This window comes from Poecile atricapillus, chromosome 11 (assembly GCF_030490865.1).
Source record: "Poecile atricapillus isolate bPoeAtr1 chromosome 11, bPoeAtr1.hap1, whole genome shotgun sequence".
NCBI classification, from domain to species: domain Eukaryota; kingdom Metazoa; phylum Chordata; class Aves; order Passeriformes; family Paridae; genus Poecile; species Poecile atricapillus.
This window is the reverse complement of record NC_081259.1, coordinates 11,915,492-11,935,567: the sequence shown is the minus strand read 5'-3', so window position 1 is coordinate 11,935,567 and position 20,076 is coordinate 11,915,492. Positions and strand designations below refer to the sequence as shown.

Genomic DNA, 20,076 nt, shown 5'->3' with positions numbered 1-20,076 from the left:
ACTAATTAACAGAAGAAAGGAAAAACATCAAAATGGTCTCAGAGGCCAGCACCCTCTACTCCAAAACTGGCTCCCTGAGGTGACACATCTTGGTTCAGGGTGAGGGCCAGCAGGTTTCTGCTGCAGGACCTGTTTGGCTGGCTCCGTTTGCAGCGGGTGTCGAGAGGAGCAAACCGTGTCCTTTGGGATCAGCTGCTGACACGCGTGCCCAGAGCCGACCAGCCCGGCTGCCGAGGAGCTCGGGCACCGCATGCAAGGGGTGCGGGCAGAGCTGTGCTTGGGGCAGGGGCGGTGGTCGCGGCTGGCAGAGCAGCCAAACCACAGCGCAGTCTGTTTCCATGAGCCACACAGGGGAGCGGGAAGGCTGAGGCTGCATCCTGCCAAGCCAAAGGCGACGGGGAACGTGCGGTTGGGTGGGACCTCACCTGCAGGCTTGGGGCAGACAGAAGCGGAGATGGCTGAGCAGGGGCAGGGGGAGCAGGAGGGTGGCCGGGCCGGGCTGGGAGAGCCGCCGCTCCGGGAGCCGCCGCCGCTGCCGGCCCGGTGCCGGTGCCCGCGGCGGGCGCTGGCGGCTGCCGGACTACGAGTCCCAGCGTGCCCGGCAGGGCCGGGCCGCGCTGCGCAGCCGCCGCGCCGGGCACCCACCTGCAGCCGCCGGCGCCGGGCTCGGGGCGCGGAGGGGCGCGCAGGCGGCGGGCGGCGCCGGGCTCGGGCGCGGAGCGGCGCGCAGGCGGCGGCGGCCAGGCCCGGCCCCGCGGCGGGGTAAGGCGGCGGGCGGGCCGGCGGGACGCGGGGCAGCATCGCCCGCGGGGCTCGGCGGGGCTCCGCGGTGCGGGCGGCGCGGGGGCGCGGCGGGTGTGGCGGAGCATCCCCGGCGCGGGGCGCGGATGCGGGGCGGCCCCGATCCGAAGGCAGCCGCGGCCCGGGGTCACCGCGGGAGCCGTGCGGGGCACGGCGGGCTCGGCCGGGCGGCCCCGCCACGCCCGGGCTCGGCGGCAAACGCAGCGCCCGCCCCGGCCCCTCCGCGGCTGCGGCGAGCGGGTGCGCGCCTGTTCAGCGCGGAGCGCTCGCATCCTCCGGGACACGCGTGGGAGGACAGAAATTAGATGGGGCAGTCTAATAAAATACGTAAGGAAGGTGTTTGTGTCGATGGTGATGAGCTGCCCCACCTTGGAGATCTCCTGCCTTTTGTATGTCACGGATACAGCAGGACCGGCGGAGGGTGGTTCTGCTCCGCCGCCGGGCAGCGGGTCAGAACGAGAGAACCAATGACAGGTTCAGGAATAGAACGCTGATTTAGGAAATTTAGGAACGTTTCCAAGGTCCTGAGAAGCAAGGTGTGCCCTCAAAACCTGCACATTTGCATTAGATCTCACATACTGTCTGTTCTATCATCTTCTAATTAAAAATTATCAGGGTGCCCTAATTCAAGGGGATTTGCTTTGATGGAAACTTTGTGGCAATTTCTTCTGCCAGAGTAAAAATCCACAGTTGATAAATGAGAATGGAAAGATAACCGAGGACTATAAACACCAAAAATTAAATGACAACTGATTAGATTAACATAACCATCCTGAGCTTAGCAGTGAGATAAACTTCGGAAAAAAAATCTAACATTATTACTAATGAGATAAATTCAGAAATTTACCAATATCAAATGTAAATTTTAAAATAATTGGAAGAAGTTATTATATTTTTATACCATGAATGATACACTGTATAGATCTATGCTTCTGAAAGTGTTTAGTAGAGGAAATCTTCATCAAGTTATTGAGTTGCTTATTTGCAGTAAATAGCTGCAGTCTTTCAATTTCTTATCATATGAAAGCTTTTCTTAAACTGATTATTCTCAGAAATTGTCCTTGAACTTCTTCTGTTCTGCCTTTCACTCTTGGAGAGAGGAACATGTAATGGGGAAGAAACACCTGGGATTAGCTGGCCTAGTACTGTAGGCATCACATCCTCTAATTCTTTGCAAGGGATATAGTTACTGGAAAACTGAATTCAAGCTCATGGGTGCATGGTGATGTCCCACTGAATTAAACTGACAATATCACAGTCCTTTCTGTGTTGTCCTGCACTCATTTCTGTCTAACAGCTTGCCTGCCTTTGTGCTGGTGCTCTACGCTGTGCACATCTTAGCTAGTTTCCACTATGGATATATTTAAATTTTTACCACTGGATAAGAAAAATGAAGACTTATGTGACTAATTTTGGTGACTTCACCAACCTAAACTCCTAATGTGTCTTTTTTTCCATTTATCCAGCTTGGTTGTACGTCTGAACTTAGCCAGTAGCCTCCCGTCTTGATAATCTAAATAATTTTGTTCAAAGTGGTGTTCTTTGCTCTCTGATTGCATATATTTTCTTCCTTCCCCAAATTAATATTATTTCCAGTCTTTTTCAACTTTTTGCAAGCCATGTTTATGCATTTCTGCTGTTAATAACCTGTTTTAGTTTTTTGTGGGTTTTTTTTTTTTTGTAGCATTCCTATTTTATTGAGCCTCCTAGTTTGATGGCTTCCTGTAATTGAGTGTTCTTTTGACTGAGGCTGTGCAGGTTTTTGCACTGAGGTGGCTGTGCAGGGTTTTGCACTGAGAGGCCCTGGGTAGCATCCTGTAGCCACAGGTATTTGCACGTGGTGCAAGTTTAATTGTGGTTAATTGTGGGGTGAATGCCTGTGTTCTGCTTACTGACCACAGCACACGAGTGTAGTGGTGGCTTCTGTTTAACAGAGGGGTTTGGGCATCATCACTTGGTGCCCCAGAAATCTGTACATACAGTTTTAAAATCCTTTCAAAGTGCAGCTGGGACTCAGTGTCCAGCTGCCGTGCTAAAATGGGGAAATCCGAGAACAGTGGTGACAAAAAGGTAGCACTTGGTTTGTTATCTGTTGGCAGCACAGGTGGAACAATGCTCGAGTTTATGTTACCCAGTGTCCCTTTTTTCCTATTGATGTTTCCAACATGTGGGAAACAAACACTGGTGTTGTCATTTCCAGGGCTGGTCTGATCTATTTAGTTGTAAAAATAAAAAGTCAATTTCCAGGTAATTCTTCTGTTTGTTGTTTCAGCTGTTGGGATGTGCACATCCTGCATGGTTTCTGGCTTTGGGCTACAGATAAAATGCAAAAAATGTTGGTAGTTATGATGTCTCTGTACATTGTAAGGAGAAAAAGCAGCTTAGGAAAGAGGCAAAAAGAGGTTTATTTAGAAGGTACTTAGCAGTGGTCATTATTCAGGATGTCAGTTCAGTCATTAGTACATGCTCTTACCCAGCCTTTGGGTCTCTCTGCTCTCAAGTGTTTTCACTTGGCATATGTTGTTCAATAAAAGATCCACTTAAATGTACAAGATGTCCGTGGAAGAAGGGACCCATAGCCAAAGGAAAAGTTGTCCAGGGCTTGACACTTGGAAGATGGTTCAATTCCTTGTCTTGCACAGACTTCCCTTGAAGTCCTGTGACCTTGAGCAAGGCATTTCTTTCTCCTGTTGGGACAGTGGAGAGGCTCTCATGTGGCTGATGGTGTTTAGGGCTCCCCAGCAGCTGGGTCCATGTAAATATGATTTTTCAAGGAGGATACCAGAGCCTGGCCTTTGGCTTTCCAAGTTTGCCTCTGTGCAAAGCTGCAGGTTTTCCTACCCCAGTGTGTGCTTTGCTTTGCATTCATGGCAGATGTGCTGATTACAAGGACTACAGTTCTTTACACAGCACAAAAGCTGGGGCTCTGGACTGGATGAGAACACCACCTTGTAAACATCAGAGCTGTTTACACAGCTGTAATGTGTATGATCTGTGTTCCCCTGGGGACCACAGAGCCATGGACTGCTGTCACAGGACTGGGAGGTGTCAGTTCTGGGGCAGTGCTGACCAGGGGTACAGATCTTTACCTGTTCCCAGTAAATCAGCACCTGTCTGCTGCAAACCTGCAGAGTCTGGTAGTTATTGTAGGAACTTAAAATATCAGTGGTGCCCCACAGAATATACTGAGGCCATTTTCTTCTGCTTGCTATCAAATGGGCACTTATCCAAGAGACCATCAGTCAGCCACCACTGGTACAGCTCAGCAGGAGGGTGTTTCTGTTCACCTCAGAGTGAAGCATACAGATGACAAATCGTGGGTGGAGCTGCCACTTCATCGTCTATTTTGCCTGTATAAAAAGACTCTGCCCTCCGCAATTCTCAGCCCTGCACTTCACACCGCCCTCAGTTTCAGACAGTGACTGTGATGTTTTTATCTTAGAAGAGCTAATTAACATTGTACAGATTTTCAAACCATCGCTATAAAGGGAAGACCCCTACCTTCCAGTTCTACAAAGTTACCAGCTGCAATGAGCAGAAAGATTGTTTCATTAGTTTATGACTAAACTTTACCGGTCTGGAAACAGAGGGGAGTGTTCATCTGCAAGGGACAGGACAGACAAACCAGTCTCTGATGTTTTCCAATACTTAATGCATCACTGAAATGTCAGACTGCCATACACAATCCCACCAATGTCTGTAAGGCTTAGGTTTGTTCTGTCATCCTCTTCTTGGAGGTAGGAATTGAGTGATTTAAAAGATTTTTTTAAGTAAGACTTAAATCATCATATGATCACTGTATAATTAATCATCATATATTTGTCTGGAAACAATTCTCATGGTTATGATCTAAAAATATCGTGATACCCAGGAACAAGCTATAAATTATCAGGTATTGTAAAGAGATACTTCCTTTCCAGGACTCCATTTGAATGGTTATGAGTAATACCACTAATGTTGTTTCAGAAACAATCAGAAATTGGTCATTATGTAACATTCTGCCTCAGTGGGAGAAGCATCAATGTTTCAACTTTCTTTAATCACCAGGGAAAAATCTTTCATGTTATCTGAATCAGAGGGAGTACATCCCTTTATGTCTTCTGTAAATAACGTTGCTTTCATATGGATAATTTTGCAATATACATGGTGGTTATTTTTTTGTAAAGGGCATGACTGAAGTCCCATTACAGTGAATTAATGCCTCTCATTTTATTTGCATAGAAGCTATCAATCCCCATTTAAGCAGCCAACTGTGATGTAAACTATAGAGTAGCATGACCATTACCTAGGTTCAGAATGCCACATCCAATTATCAAGTGGAGTTTTTAATCACTGAATGATTATCCTAAAATTTCAGGCCTAGTCTAATATTAGGACAACATAATTGTTAATTATTCACTGCTCTCTACATAGACTAAACCAGTTGCTGGGAACAGAGCATGAAGTAGCCCTACAGGATCTGTGGAGAAAAACAGCATTTTAAATATACAGGGGTTTTGAGGGATTCTTTGCTGCAGTATGACGAAGGATGGCAGCTGGGTTGGGAAGAGGTTTGGGCACACTGACTCTCCCAGAGCCAGCCCTGAGGCAGTGCCAAGTGCAGCTGAGCTCTTCCCCTTGCCAGCCCAGAGACACCCGCGGGAGGACCCAATTCTACAAGTCCTCAAACAGATGATTTGCTCTGATCCACGGAGTGACCGTGCTGTGTCATGAATGTAAGGGGTTAGAAAAAGTGACTACACTGGAGCAGTTTGGTACTCCTTATGTTATGAAGTTCTTCTGAAGTGTTTTTTGGGAAGCAGACAGTAAAGTCAGGGGATTCTAGCAGAGGAAGTACTTTTCTACAGATCTCTCTTCCATTTTCTACCAGTGTGAATTTCTTTGACATGTCTACTGTATCTACATCAGGACCTGTAGCTAATACTGTTCTCATCATGCACACACCAACCCCAGTTTTGGAATGCTGTGTTCCTGCCACACTTGTGTTATGTGCTGGCCTTAATGCATTCCTTCTAGCTTTTCTGCGATTTATGAACTTCCTACTGCAAAACATGATCTCCCAGTATACATCCCCCATATGTTCATGGTTAGAACATGCATTGCTACATTTGTCTTGCCTTTTAAGTACAAAAATTTAAAAGGAACCTTATTTATATGTCAGACAATGGAGTATTTCTAATTTTTTTTTTTTTTTTTTTTTTTTAAAGCCTGAGCTTTTAGCAGCTCAGCCTTATTTTTCATAGCCATTCCCAGACAGCAGAGATGTTCCCTGTCTGGCACTGGATTTGGTGTGTTGGTGGGGACACTCCCTTGCCTGGACAGCATGGGACAATCATCCTCCTTCTACTGAGCATCAGCTTGTGTTGCACAAATACGGCTCTTAATCATAATGGCCCCAATCCTATTTATTTGGTACAGTATCAATTTAACTTGGGATTAATTCCACCTGTTTTTTATTTTCATGTTTAGCTACATGTGTCTATTTAAAGAAAGGAAAGATTTTTTCCCACATTTACAGATCAGTTTCACAATTGTTTCTCAAAACACAAATATCCACCACTGTGGATACAGAGACATTTTAAGATAGGTCATGCATCAGGATTTTCTTTTAGATCAGTTGCCATGATTTGTAAAAATGAGAACAATTTCTCAAACTTGATTATAAAAAAAATCTTTTTTTTTTCCTCAATAAAAAGGCAAAGAACTCTGTTAATAGATTATTTCCCATTTGTTGCATCTCTCTATACTTCATAATGCACATTGTCATGCAGCTTCACTTTTTAGCTTGTAGACATTATTAAAGCTGGAGATTCACATCCTCTGTATGACAGTATTCTCCTCTGCAGGACCCCAGAGACAGATGTTTCTCAATGTGTAGTCTGCGTTTTAGAGAGCAGGAGTGACCTGAAGTGTATTTGTAGCTGCTTGTCCACAGGAGATTCTACAGTTCAGGTTGTTCCAACACTTCCTGAGGGGTCCAAGCAAATGCAAGTGGGACCCCTGTGACATTGAACATTAATTCAGCAGAGGAGTGATTCACTCTCAGAAAGAAACATCTGTATCAGCAGAAGATTGCAACAGTGTTATGGTATCAGCAGAAACCACAGCTTGGCTGCTCTAGAAAGCCCTTTCAGAAGTGTGCAAGCATAACAAGAAAGTACTTATGGAGCATGGCCAGGTAAAGAGGGGTTATATCACAGCAGGTGTTAACTGCATTGAGCAGTAATGGTTTTATGTAGGCTGACTAATGACAACCTTTTTCTCTTTGAAAACATGTTTTGGATCCTGATGTTGACAAGAATAAATGAAAAGCTGCCCCCAAAACAACCATATGTATTCCTTTCTTTAGAAGGAATCAGAAATACAACTATAGCAAGGGGTGCTTTGAAGCTCCCTGTGAAACCTCTGTGTTCCACAAAGGCTTAAAAGTAGCACGTGGGTAGCAGAAATGCCTCTTACTGCTCTGCCCCATCCAGAACGAGCACACATCCCATCCCACCTGCTGGGCTCTGCTGTTTAACTGTGGGGCTTAGGCCCATGAGAAACTGAGATGCTCCATACTGAAACTCAGTGGAGCAAAAGGGGATATGTGCTCCTCTTTTCCTTAATCTCTCACTCTTCTCACTAAGTTTGAAACTGCATTGTGTTATCATGTCCCTCGTCCTGCTTCCCTCAGTGTCCCTTCTGCTGTGTGACACCTGATCTGCTTTTATATGCTCAAAATAACAGCAGCAGGGAGCTCTGGGTTAGAACTGCTTTCTTACCTGATGAAAGCTTTCATACAGTACTCATAACAATGTAAAGCCAATGGATGTAGTATGCAAGAAGTAAATAGTTGTGCACACTCAGGCCACAGTAAGGAGCTGCACAGGCAGCATATGGCTCTGTTTACATACACAAAATTAACAGTATCAAATCCAATTAGGAAGGTGGAGATCGTTATCATCACATTAGACAGCAGTTTCCAGAGTGTGTGAATCAAGAGTTCAGCATTTCCTTTCCAGCCTGACTGATGCTGAATTGTTGGATTTGTCTCACTGCCTTGATTTCTGATGCTGTGACTCTGGTGAAAGGACAGAGAGCACAAACCCAGGGCATGAGCAATGGGTGTTTCAGCCCAGCCTGCAGCAGCCTGTGCAGCACAGTGAAAGCTCCAGAAAAGCTTTACTGCTTTCAGGGATTGTGGACAAAGAAACTCCCTAAGCAGTGTCTTCTGCTTTTGTTCAGTCACAAAAGAGTGGGATTCTGTTGTGAAAGGGAAAACATTAAGGGAATTTCTGTTGCAAATGTGTGCAGGTAAGAAAAACACAATTTCAGGCTCTTCCATGCACGATCAATCTAATAAGAGTAATTCAACAGAGTAGTTCATGCCATGAGAGAAGTTAGGCTGGTATCTGTAATATCTGGGTTTAAATTTTTCTTTGGGGCATCCCTACTGGACATGGTCAAACACCTTCTCTTCTTAATAATTAAAAGTTACAATATTGAGAGCTGTCACCTGTTTGAAGTGTCTCTTGGTGCATCTTCCCTTTATAGCTGAGCGCTTGGGCAATTCCCAGAGAATTTGGGGGTGTCTGCTGCACACAATCATACCCTGCAGTGCCTCCCCCCAGCACCTGGGTCCAGCTTTGCAGACCTCCCAGAAGCTCTCAGCTTCTCCATGGCCTTGCAGTGACACAATTCCTGCAGTGCTGTGCACCCGAGGGACAGCTCCTGCTGACAGGTGTCCTGCACTGCTGACCCTCAGCCAGGGAAACTCTCTTGGACTCTTACAAGTGTTTAATTACCCTAACCTTGGGATTACACTTCTGTATTTTCCAGGGATGTGATTAAACTCTAATAAAATAACCATTTCAACTTAAATAGTTTTAAACAGCTGTAATCCCCTCAAAGAAATTTTTTAGCTCCGTTAATGACTGCTAGCTAAAATGTTATGTTTGTAATGAGTTTATCCAAAGGAACTTAGAGAAGGCACCTGATGCCTTACTGCAGAATGTTGTGCTGCAGCTCAATTTGGTTTTACAGTTTAAACAAATATACTTACCATTTTAAAATAAAAGGCTTTCATTATTTAACAAGTAATTTAGATTAAAAATAGCATGGATCTTAATCATGAAGTACACAAAAACATTAGCTCTTTTTTACTGTTCTTGGCCAAAATATCCCCCACACTCATTGCATATGATGAAATTTTGGTATTATAAGAAAATTTCACAACAGATGTAACTTTATTAAACATCAGATGCTGTCTACCTCCCTAAAATAATCTCTCAATTTAAAGAATAGTTGAATTCTATCCTGGCACTTGGAATAGCATGATGATGATTTTGTGCCAGGAAAACAGCAGCCACAAACAGAGCAGGAGTAAGGAAAAAAAAGTAAGTGTGTAGGCAAAATAATGATTTTTCTTGGAATAGGATATTTAAGTGTTTCAGGTCAAGGCTTAATGGGTCTTGCAGTAGTCCTAGAATTCCAGATATTTCAAAATTGTAAATCCACTGATTATTCCGTTCCCTTTCAATAGGTTGCTGATTTCTAGTCTTTTTGATAGATAGAAAAATGAGAGATGTTTTAATATTTAGTATTGAAATAGTGAAACTCCTAAGTAAATGAAATATTTTCCTTTGGATTTGGAATAAAAAAAAATAAAAATCAGGCTTCCAGCTCATATGACAAGCAACAGAACCCACATGGATTTTATCAGTTTATGACAACTAAAAACTTGGCCAAGGGAAATTAGGGTTGGGGTTGATATATAAGTCAGTGGTAGGTGCCAGTTGGCTGGTTTCCATATCAACCATAACTCTGAAATTTGTGAATGCAAACACTCAGCTGTAAAACTGCACAGCTAACTGTGTCATTTGGAGAGTGCTGGTGCTGCTGTGCGAAACTGGGCACACTCGGGAGGGCCTGGAGCACACTGAAATCCCCAGTTAATGCTGTGTCTGATCATAAGTTAATTCTCTTTCACTCCCTCCCTTTACAGGCTCATTCTGGTTCTAGAATTTGTTCTGGACAAGAAAAAAAGAGCAAGTGAAGACAGAGAGTCCTTTGTCATATTGTCATATGACAGATAATATGACAATGACTGTTGTGGTCATGCAAATGAGATCCGGTCAGCTGGGATCATTTAACAAGGAATCATATTTAAATTTGAAAACTAAAAGAGTTTGTGAAATACTAAGTCCATATTTTTTTCATGACTGTTTTGAGCTTCTGCAGGTCCCCCACATAGCAGACTGAATTACAGATAATATTTTGAGCTATAACTAGCATCTCCTCACTCCAAGAATTTTGATGATAAGTGCTATCGTTTGTATCCAAACATGCTGAAGTAAGACTAACTACCAGTGTACCTGAAAGATGCTTAGGTAACCAGAATGTGCCAAAAAGTCAGCCAAGATGCTGTGGGTTAGATTTCAGCCCCCAGCAAAGCTGGGATAAGATAGAAAACCTCAAAGCATAACGTTTTGGTTTTTGTCTGTCAGTGTTGGACTGTTGTCTGTGACTCTACCACTGCTTCTGGCCAAAAGAGCAAACAGATACTGTTTCCAAGCAAATGAAATGAAACAGCTATATTTCTATGAAAAAGGAGAAGTTGCTAATATTTTCCTTATCTATGTCTCAAAGCTGCTTTTTGGGGCTGCCCCAAGTGTACTGAACCCGTCCTTGCTGTTCCTTGGCTACCGCTGCCCAGGACGTCCCACACCCCCTGTGCTGTGCCAGGACATCTTGCTGCTTTGTTTTCATTAATAAGTGTCAATGTGACCCTCAGCACGTGGGCTTTCCAGGACTCTCAGCTAAATGGAGATGCTCACAATGCTTTATTGTTGGCAGTGAGCGAGGCCGGAGCAGCTCGCTACCCCTGGATGGTTGAAGTCCCGGGCAGCAGCAGCAGCAGTCGAGCAGTGCAGCAGGAGCCATGTCTCTGCCCTTCCGAAAGGAGCTGGAGAAGTACAAGAACATCAACGAGGATGAAATACTCAGCAAGCTCTCAGAGGATGAACTGAAGCAGCTAGAGCATGTTCTCGATGACCTTGATCCTGAGGTTAGTGGTGATAATTGCAACGCTGCCTGTTAGAAATGCCCCACGTTGCAGCGTTTTTTATTTGTGTTCTGTTACAGGAGGGACAGTGGAGCCTAGAATATGAGCAGCTCAGCTGCAGACATTTTGGTTGGATTCTTGCTGTGATGTGCTACTTTTCTAAAAGTCACTATGCTCTTGGTCTATCCAATGTCTATTTAGACATGAGCTTGTCTGCAATCTAAATCTTTAATCATGTTGGCACACTGCAACTCAATAAGAAGCTTTTTATGGCTGCTATTTCTGAGCACGGCAATAAACAAACGTAACCTGTGTTTATGGAGATCAGGTCTTTTGAACTTCTGAAATCTGTTGACCATGTCATTCAACACATATATTTTTAGAACATATTTGGGCATGATCAAGAAAAATAGTATTCAGCTACACAACTGTCATTTTCCAGAGAGTAATAATAATTGGGGTATTTGAAGACATTCTCACAAAGAATTTAAAGATCTCTGGTCTGAGAACCACTTGATCCTACAATAATGAGGTTACAGTCACAAGTGTGCAGGGGATTGTGACTGTACCTACCCAAAAATATTCAAACTGATACAGGAGTTTGAAAACTGGCAGGTAAACTGGCAGATAGAATGTTCTGTCTGGAGGCAAAATGAATTTGGAGAAACACAATAGATTTATGGCTTCTAGTTCTATAGCACCAATTTACCTGGAAATTAAGGTGGGGCTTTACTGTTCTCTTGCTCCATGTTGCCACTTCCCACACTGCTACCACTTCTACGTTTTCTGGTATTTTCAAATATCTGGCATCTCAAATGGAGACACAGAAAACCATTAAAAAAGCAACACCAACTAACCAAATAAATCAGGCCATGGTGCATTTGTAGTTAACGCAGTGAATTTGGAGCTCTCTGGGCACATTTGTGCATGCACAAGATGTAAGATGACTGGTGACTTGAGATCACTGGATGTGCTCAGAATTCCCCTGATGGTATTTACCATGCATCACATTTACTGTGCATGTTCTGGCCAGTGAGGAAATGTTTCTGAAGTACTCTGGGGCATCTTCAACACGTTGGCTTTACAGCACATGCACTGCAAAGTCCACCTACCTGTATTTGTTCTTGGGATTTCCTGGACTGAAATGTGGGGGCCTTATGCATATTCTTATGTTACAGGATGCAGATGAAATCACAGGATCCCACAGCTACATGTTTAAAGTGGGAATTATCTGATTGCTTCCTCATACTCTGAATAGCTGAAGTCTACCTCATTCACCAGTCTCTTTAATGCATGCCATTCATTTCTGAAGTCTGAGAGACATCTACTTTAGAATGAAAGGAATTTTTTTTTAATGAGAGAAAGATGGTGAGGAAAAAGAGTAAAGGAAATGTACAGAAAACATATCCTGGTCTATATCCCTGGACAGGAAACTCTGGTTATCATATGTGTAACAGAGGACTCTGACCTTACTTTGTTCTTTGGTGCTCTGACTGTGAATATGGCTAATGGAAATATTAATGGCTAGTAAATCAAGAAGACTGAATATACTGGGTTTTGTGGTTACATTTAGGTAATGTGTGTTACTGCTGTCATCCCAGAGCGTTATGCAGAGCATGATTTCACTTAAGAACCAGCAACACTGAGGTAAGATTTGGAGCACTGTGTGAAGCTGCCTCCTCTCCTTTCCATGCCTCTCTCTCACAGAATGCCCTGCTTCCAGCGGGATTTCGGCAAAAGGACCAGACCACTAAAGCTGCCACGGGCCCCTTCGACAGAGAGCGCCTGCTCTCCTACCTGGAGAAGCAAGCGCTGGAGCACAAGGACAGAGAAGACTTTGTGCCCTTTACAGGGGAAAAGAAAGGTACTGTCCATGCTCGTGCTGGCACTGGGTAACAGAGTGCCTGGCTGCAGGGGTCCAGGCTGCCTGCCTGCTCCGTGCCACGTGCTGGGACACAAGTGAGGGCTGTCCCAGTGCAGGGTGAGGCTCAGGAGTCTGATCTAGAGCTGCTGGAGCAGGTGAAGGGGTGGTTTGTCTGCTGCCAGTGTCTGCCTCGCTGCTCTGGAGTCCCTTTGGCAGGTGGATGGCCTCTCACAGGGGCTGCAGGAGCACGGCAGCAGCAGTCCAGCAAAGCACTGACTGCTCAGTCAGCAGCTCCCTGCTCAGCCAGTGCCTCTGGGTGCACTCAAGCACAAAGGTGCCCTCACCAACCCCACAGGGACTGTTCCCTGTTAAGCATTAGGCCCGTGCAGGGGTACTGCAGTGGGGGAGGCGTTCAGGAGGAAACACATAAATGCCTTTCGAGTGAATATTGCCTACAACTGCTGTAAGTAACTGCTCAGGGAACACAGTTACAAAAAATAAGTATTTTTCCACTTGTTTACTAGCACATCTGGCAATACTATTCATGAAGACACTTTCCCTGCTACCCTTGTCCTACAGCTACAGGAAAAAAAGGGGAAAAACAGGAAAACCTAATTCTAATAATTTAAACACTGGTAGGGTAACCTCGGGACAGGAACAGTCATAATTTAAACAAACAATATTCCTTTAGCACCACTAGCTCCTTTTCCTTGTTTAGAAAAAGTGAGCAAAATTTCTGGCCTCGGGCAACCCTTCATTCAAGCAGGAACTTCCTATGTTTGGGTCCATTTCTGGCTATGTAATGGATTTGCCATGATTTCAATGGGATCTGCTTAAGGGAAAGCAGATACTTCAAGAAAGTCAAGGGCAGCATTTTTTACATTATGTATCATTACCAAAGATGTAGGATGTTATTTATGTAACATTTCATAGGCCAGGAGTTGTTACTATCATTACGTTGTGTTCTCAGTCTTTGAAACAGTGATTTCAGACAAATGAGACATTTTTCATCCAGATCTGATCATTTTACCATGCAGCATATTCTTTAACCTACTTTTTCCCCCATCAAAGCACCCACATACTGCTCTTCAAGGGCTGGTTGTGAGCCCACTGATATGCAGTGACACGGCAGAGATCCTGCCAGTAGCAGGAGTGGTCCACCACATGCTGTGCAGGAAGGAAATCACTTTACTGTAGCATGGATTTATTACCAATTGTTTCAGTCTCCTACACACTGCTGTGTCAGAGCAGTACAAGTCACTGCTTGCAGGTCCCCAGATATTTATACCAGCACCTTCAGTCATATCTCACCTTACTGATATTTACAAACTTAAGATTTTGCATCTTTCAGTGTAGTTATATCTGAGGTCTCCAAATAAGCCTGAAACATCAGTGCACAAAACCCAGCAGTGTGTGGAATTCTATATACCCATAGGATTGGCCCTTGATCTGTACAGAATGAGTCCCTGTATTGTCCCTGACAGTGGTACTGTATGGACTGGGCTGTTGATTCCATTTCAGGTTTCTTTTGATGAAGCTAAAGCAGTATTATTCCTACATTTGCTTCCAGATGCCCTTAAAGTGCTTATTAGTGCTGCTTATTAGTTCCTGGTGTCTCTGGTGTGGAAATACCACTGCTTTGCAAACAAAACCAACCACACATTTCACTTCCCCCTGAGCACAGAGTGAATGCAGCCCTCCTAGCATTTAAAGCTGTTCTTAATTTGGCTTTTGATTCACTGTGTTCATTTACTTCAAAATTACAGCTTCAAGAATTATTACAATTATGAGGTAATGACAACATTTGAGGCTAAAGGAATTATTCCCTTAATATCCTCTGTTCTTTGTACAATACGAATTCATGACAAAATCTTCAGTATCAGCTTTAGCAAATTAAGTCAAATGAAAACAACCATGTGTTCTGTGATTTCTGCAGTTATTTTACAATTATAATCTAAATACACAGAATTATATTACATTGTCTTTGAAGTCAGAGGCCAAACACTGTGAAAATATCCTTTGTTTCTGTGTTGTGTAGAAATAACTGAATTAATCTGAGATCTGATGAGGTCCAGTACCTTGACAGTTGAGAACTGCTAGACTGCACAGTGTCATTTTTGTGCTGCTTTAAGAGAACTGGCTTTGAGAACAAAGTTGTTTATTTTGAGCTTGGCATATCCTGAATTGGTGCTGGAGTGTGAGTCCTGCTGCCCCTCTGTGGCTTGGCAGGGGGTGTCCTACAGAAACACCACCAGACTTCCAGCAATGCAGAAGCTGAGCCTTATAAAACATATAACTGAAATCCCCATCTGCCAAATGCACTGAAATCTTCCTGTGGATTGTATGATAATCCTGCTAATTGGTTGAATCTGGTGAAATGTGATGAACGTTGTACAAAGTCTATGTGGCTATTTCTGGATCTTATCATCCGTGCTTGTAACTGCAGTGGTACTTATTTTGGCACTCCCAATTGAAAAAAAATAACAAGATGGCTGTATTAAAGTACAAATTACTTTATTTACATTTATAAGAAGATATTTCCCATGCAAAGGAACAAAGCAATCCTGAAAGACATTTTCAAGATCTGATACTACATGCTAGACTTAAAGTCACTTTAATTCGAGAATAATTAGTATTCTTCCAAGGCTCAGTAATTAATGTAATTAATGTTCAGGATAAATAATTTAATAATAAAGAATTTTAAATAATTTAAATTTCTAAAATGTGTTGAGAGACCCCCGAGCTGTTCACCAGTCTTCACAGAAGTAATCGTGAATGCCAATTTATTTTTATCTCTAGCACACTTTTATAGGGTTCTACAGGGTCCACGGGCAAAGCAAACTACTATTGGTTGGTACACACAGGTTTACATTCTTGTCTTGGTACACAGGAACATTGTTTTACTTTCTACAGGCAAGTTTCAAGGATTTTAGCCTTTAATATTGTGGCTTAACCCAGAGGCTGGTTTGTGCAGACAGGCTTTTACCAATATATCATGTCCCCCATCTGCTAAAAAACTCTCTATAAAAATGTGTCCTCAGAAGAATTCTAAAGAAGAGTATCTCCTAAGGAAAATCTTATTTCTCACCTCCTGCAGATTTATGGTCTCTAAGGTATATTTACAGATTGGTAAATATTTATATGATTATATTATATAGATTTCTGTTAAATTATTTTTGTACACTCTAGAAGCTCTGTAATGTAGCCATTCTGTAAATAACCCCAAATTAATTTGATGCTATTTCTGCTAGTTAAAAATTAAATTCTCAAGCAGCTTTAAAATGCATCTAGTTTTGTACATTTGGAAGGTATTGATGCCAATTTGCCATTTGGTATTTATGACCTAAGAATATTTGTGTCAGTAGGATTAGAGTATGTCAAGTGTTGTTTTAACATTTGTCACTGTTTTGTACTATACTATTTGTCTGCCACTGGGAAAGCATTTATTTTTTCAAGTTTAGGATGTGGGATGCTTCTACTAAATGTAAAATGACAGTTCTAGCAGTTTTTACAGTTATCATACAAAGCTAAAAATTGGACATTCACTGATGAGCTGAAAAAAAGGTGGCATTTAAAATATCCTCCTTCCAGACTAGTCTGTGGTACATCATGATTTTTTATGTACTGTGACTGCCTCTCTTTGTTTTGTTAATATTTTATTAGAGAGTTCTTGACCAAGAAGCAATACCAAGCAGCTGCTGAAGGACAAAACTACATTGGTCTCTATATGCTGAGCAACCATAAGGTTTTGATTGTCCTAGAAAACAAGCCAAAACAAATTCCAGAGCTGACAGGGATATCCAGAATGGTTGAAACACAGGAAGTGTTAAATATGAGCCCAAGATGGGGGGGCTGATTATGCAGGGAATTGCCTTGTTTTTGATTGTAATTGTGGTTTCAAGAGGTTGGAGATGTTTGGCAGAAACAATCAAACGTATGGAATGCATTAGGGTTTTGGCCCTCTGCCACATTGCAGCTTGGTAACGTACTTCATTAATTGCTGTGCACAAAGGATTTAAGCCTGTATGGGACAGATCTCAGATTTCAATGGAGACCCGAGGTTTGCCCAAACCGAGGCTGAAATGATCACAGGCACACACCCAAAGCTGGCCACTGAGAAATATTTTCAGACTGCTTTACCCACATCCTCCCTAATGCAAGTCAGGGCTGGGTACTTCGTTTGAATGCCCCATTGTGTGGTTTGAAATGATCTGGTGGCTTTCAGGAACTCTTGTGCAACACAGATGTCTGTTAGTAATGAGCAAAAGGCTGATAACTGTGACCATGGTGATGGGCAGTTTGTAAGTGTTTATTTTGTGTATTTTGGATTTGTTCCTACTTAGGACAGATGTTCTAGAAATCCTTACATAGAACCTGACGGTCTGTGGAAATTACTTAGGCTGACCCACTGCACTTAACACATAGAGCTGGGACAGGTGGTTATCAGACTTCCACCACTTCCATGTGAGGTATTATTGTCAAGTTCATGAATGACCCAGGAATGACAAGAAAAGTGGGAACATAAGGGGCAGTGCAGGCACAAAGTATTCCAGAGCCCTGTCAGTGCTGTGTTTTCTCTGCAGGCTGTACGAGTGCCCTCAGTTAAGAGCTGAGTCCTGCTGTCATACACACATGAACTGGTAACAGCATTTCTGCTTCTGCTTTGTTCCAGGGGTTCTCTGAACCGTATGGTACCAGTGAAACACAATTTAAAAAAGTTCTTCTGCTGTGAAATGTCATTAGCTATGAAAGGTTGCTTTAAGGGTTGCTGTTTCAATCCTTCACCACCGTCCCTGTTTTCTACAAGGTCTTCTGCTTCTTGCCAAACCATTTCATTTTGGATCCAATCCAGTTCTCATCAAACTCATGTAAAAACTCGAGTGGATTGGGCTATTATTATTTGGGGCTGGAAAGGGAAGGTGAACGTGCTTGTATGTGGTTAAATACTAACATTTTCAGCTGACTGATAAAAGGGAAAGGGAAGAAAGTACCAGAGTACTTTTGGCCAAACCTGTGTTTTCAGTTGCTCTGGCAGAGACCATCTATGTTGCATGTGGTGCTGTGCCAAGCAGAGTATCAATACACAGCACCAGTAATAAGGACAGCCATTTTCAGAAGGTCGGGGTATTAGAGTAGATGCTAATGAGCTCCAATTCCCCTGTGTCTAAGAGACTGCTTTCAAAAGTTAGGGTTTTCTATAGAGACACAGTATCTTTCTTGGGTTGACATGGCAGTCGTTTCACCCCCTGATGCTTAAATGGTTTGTTTAAATTTTTGCCACCTTTTTCCTACTCTTAAGGGTTTAAATTTAGAACTGATGTTTGTCTCTTAAGGCATTGAAAGCATTGCAGTTGCTGGCAGTAATGCCTCTAGCCAGTGCCTTTCACTGCTTGCTTTTCTAAGACTTTCTTTTAGTGGCTCATGACTTTGCCAAACTTGCACAGTTCACAGTGAAATTTCCCATGCTGAGAGGCTGCCTCGAGTTGAATTTTTGGAAAGTGTCAGCAAAAAGGACTTAGCTGCTTCCAAGAACAAGATTAAGGAGAAAACACATTGGTTTATCCATCTAGAGTAAATTTTTCCAGATGGTTTTTTTTTTATGACCTGCAGTGCCTCCATGCTTTGAAGAGAGGACTTAAAATGTATGCCCTTTGGAATCCCCAGGGAAGTATACTCAAGTCTGGCATCCTCAAAATATTGTGCTTTCTTGTACATCCAGTTTGTGGTAGTGTTCTCCCAGTGTTCCCCCTGCTGAGTGTTGGTCAGAGCTCCTGCCTGCCTGTGCAGGCAGCACAGCAGCACCCAGAGCAGCCTGGCAGGCCTTGGGATGTTCCTGAAATTCCTCATCTGAGAGACCCCTATCACACGGGAGCAAGGGCAGGGAGACTCCCTCCTGCTCTGACAGAGCTCCCCTCCCTTTGTAAGGGCTCTATAAAGGAGAAAAAAGAGTAAAGAGCCAGCAGAGAGGCTGGGGAAGAGAGGTGGAGCAGGGGGTTTGAGGAGATGGATGAATTCTCCAGGGTGAAGGACTAGATGTGGCAGCTCTGGGGAAAGGAGCTGTAGAGAAGAGCCGTGGTAAGGAAGGGAGGGCAGAGGAAAGGGAGGTGATGGGAAGGGTCAGGACTCAAAGATTTTCAAAATCAGGAGACACAGGGGATGGGGAAGGCACAGGGGGCAGTGAGGGAAGGAAAAGAGGAGAAGAATGTGTTGAATACCACTAGGGTGGTATTCGGCTCTACCCACATTTCAAGGGTCTTTGGTGTCCAGGAGGACCTGAAGTGCAGTGGCACAGTTTGAGTTTCTTCCTCTTCTACTACCATTCCACATCAGACATAAGAGCTTTCTGCTCACTTGCTGGAGTGGGTAATCCAGGAAGTAATCCAGGATATAATCCAGTAGGTAATCCAGTAGGTAATCCAGTAGGTAATCCAGGACATAATCCAGGAGGCAATCCAGAGGACTGCCCTAGGGCTGCATCCTAATTTGTGATAATCCATGTGAGGGTCTGAAGAAATACTGGGCTTCCTTCTGTTTTAAAAATAGTACAGATTGGCCTTTGTTTATTTTTGTTTATTTTTGCTTGAGCAAGCATACTTTCCAGGAGAGTTCTTTGAAGGGTATTGCTGTAGTGGCAGAATCACTATCAAATTCAAGGATACTGATGCAATTTAAATTCACTTTTTGTGTTTATGCACAATAGATTTAATAACTTTGGAAGGCTTATCTTTGCAGCCTCCCTATTCCATTGTCATAATTTTTCAGGCATAGAATATGCTGACACTAATGCAAGAGCAACAGAACAGCAACAATTAAGATACTGCATTTTTATTACTACTGGCATTCAGCTTCACACTGACTTGAACTTGGCCTGTTTTCTCCTTCAGAATACAAATTCATTCTTGGTAAGAGCTAATTTAGCTCCATTTTTATAGAATATTTGTAGGGAGGGGGTTAAGAAAGCCTCAACAGAAGAGAATAGTGTAAAATGGAAAAAGTGAATCAGGTGCCTGTGATTTATGCAAGGCAGATTTCCAGGATTATTGAATTTCACTCCCAAGGTCAGTGTAGAATTCTGTAACTGAGAACAAACAGGCACTCACTGTAGTCAGAGATTCATTGAGAAGTCAGAAGTAGTAAGTGTAACCAGGTATTTTCTTGAAAGTACAATAATCTGAACTACACTTTATAGGAAAAGAAAGTACATTATTGTATTACAATTATGGCAGAAAATGCGTTTGTATTATAAAATTAAGTAAATATCTTTTAAAAATTTGATGTTAAATAAAAGGAGATTTTTTACAGCTAATGTAAATGGGCTTATTTCCCATTGTTCTGTGTTTTATTGAGTTTTGGCTTGTACAGTTTT

At 43.0% G+C, this 20,076-nt stretch overlaps 1 protein-coding gene across 1 annotated transcript in view; it reads left to right on the top strand.

Annotated features, from left to right (window-relative positions):
• The first annotated feature begins 640 nt into the window (after positions 1–640).
• The window catches only part of LOC131582982 (tropomodulin-2), a 32,807-nt gene continuing 13,371 nt past the window's right edge, over positions 641–20,076 (top strand). The window contains exons 1-3 of the mRNA XM_058846684.1: positions 641–762; positions 10,639–10,849; positions 12,554–12,710. Of these exons, the coding sequence (XP_058702667.1) occupies positions 10,724–10,849; positions 12,554–12,710 (283 nt within the window). The 5' untranslated portion in view covers positions 641–762; positions 10,639–10,723. The remainder of the gene's footprint in view (positions 763–10,638; positions 10,850–12,553; positions 12,711–20,076) is intronic.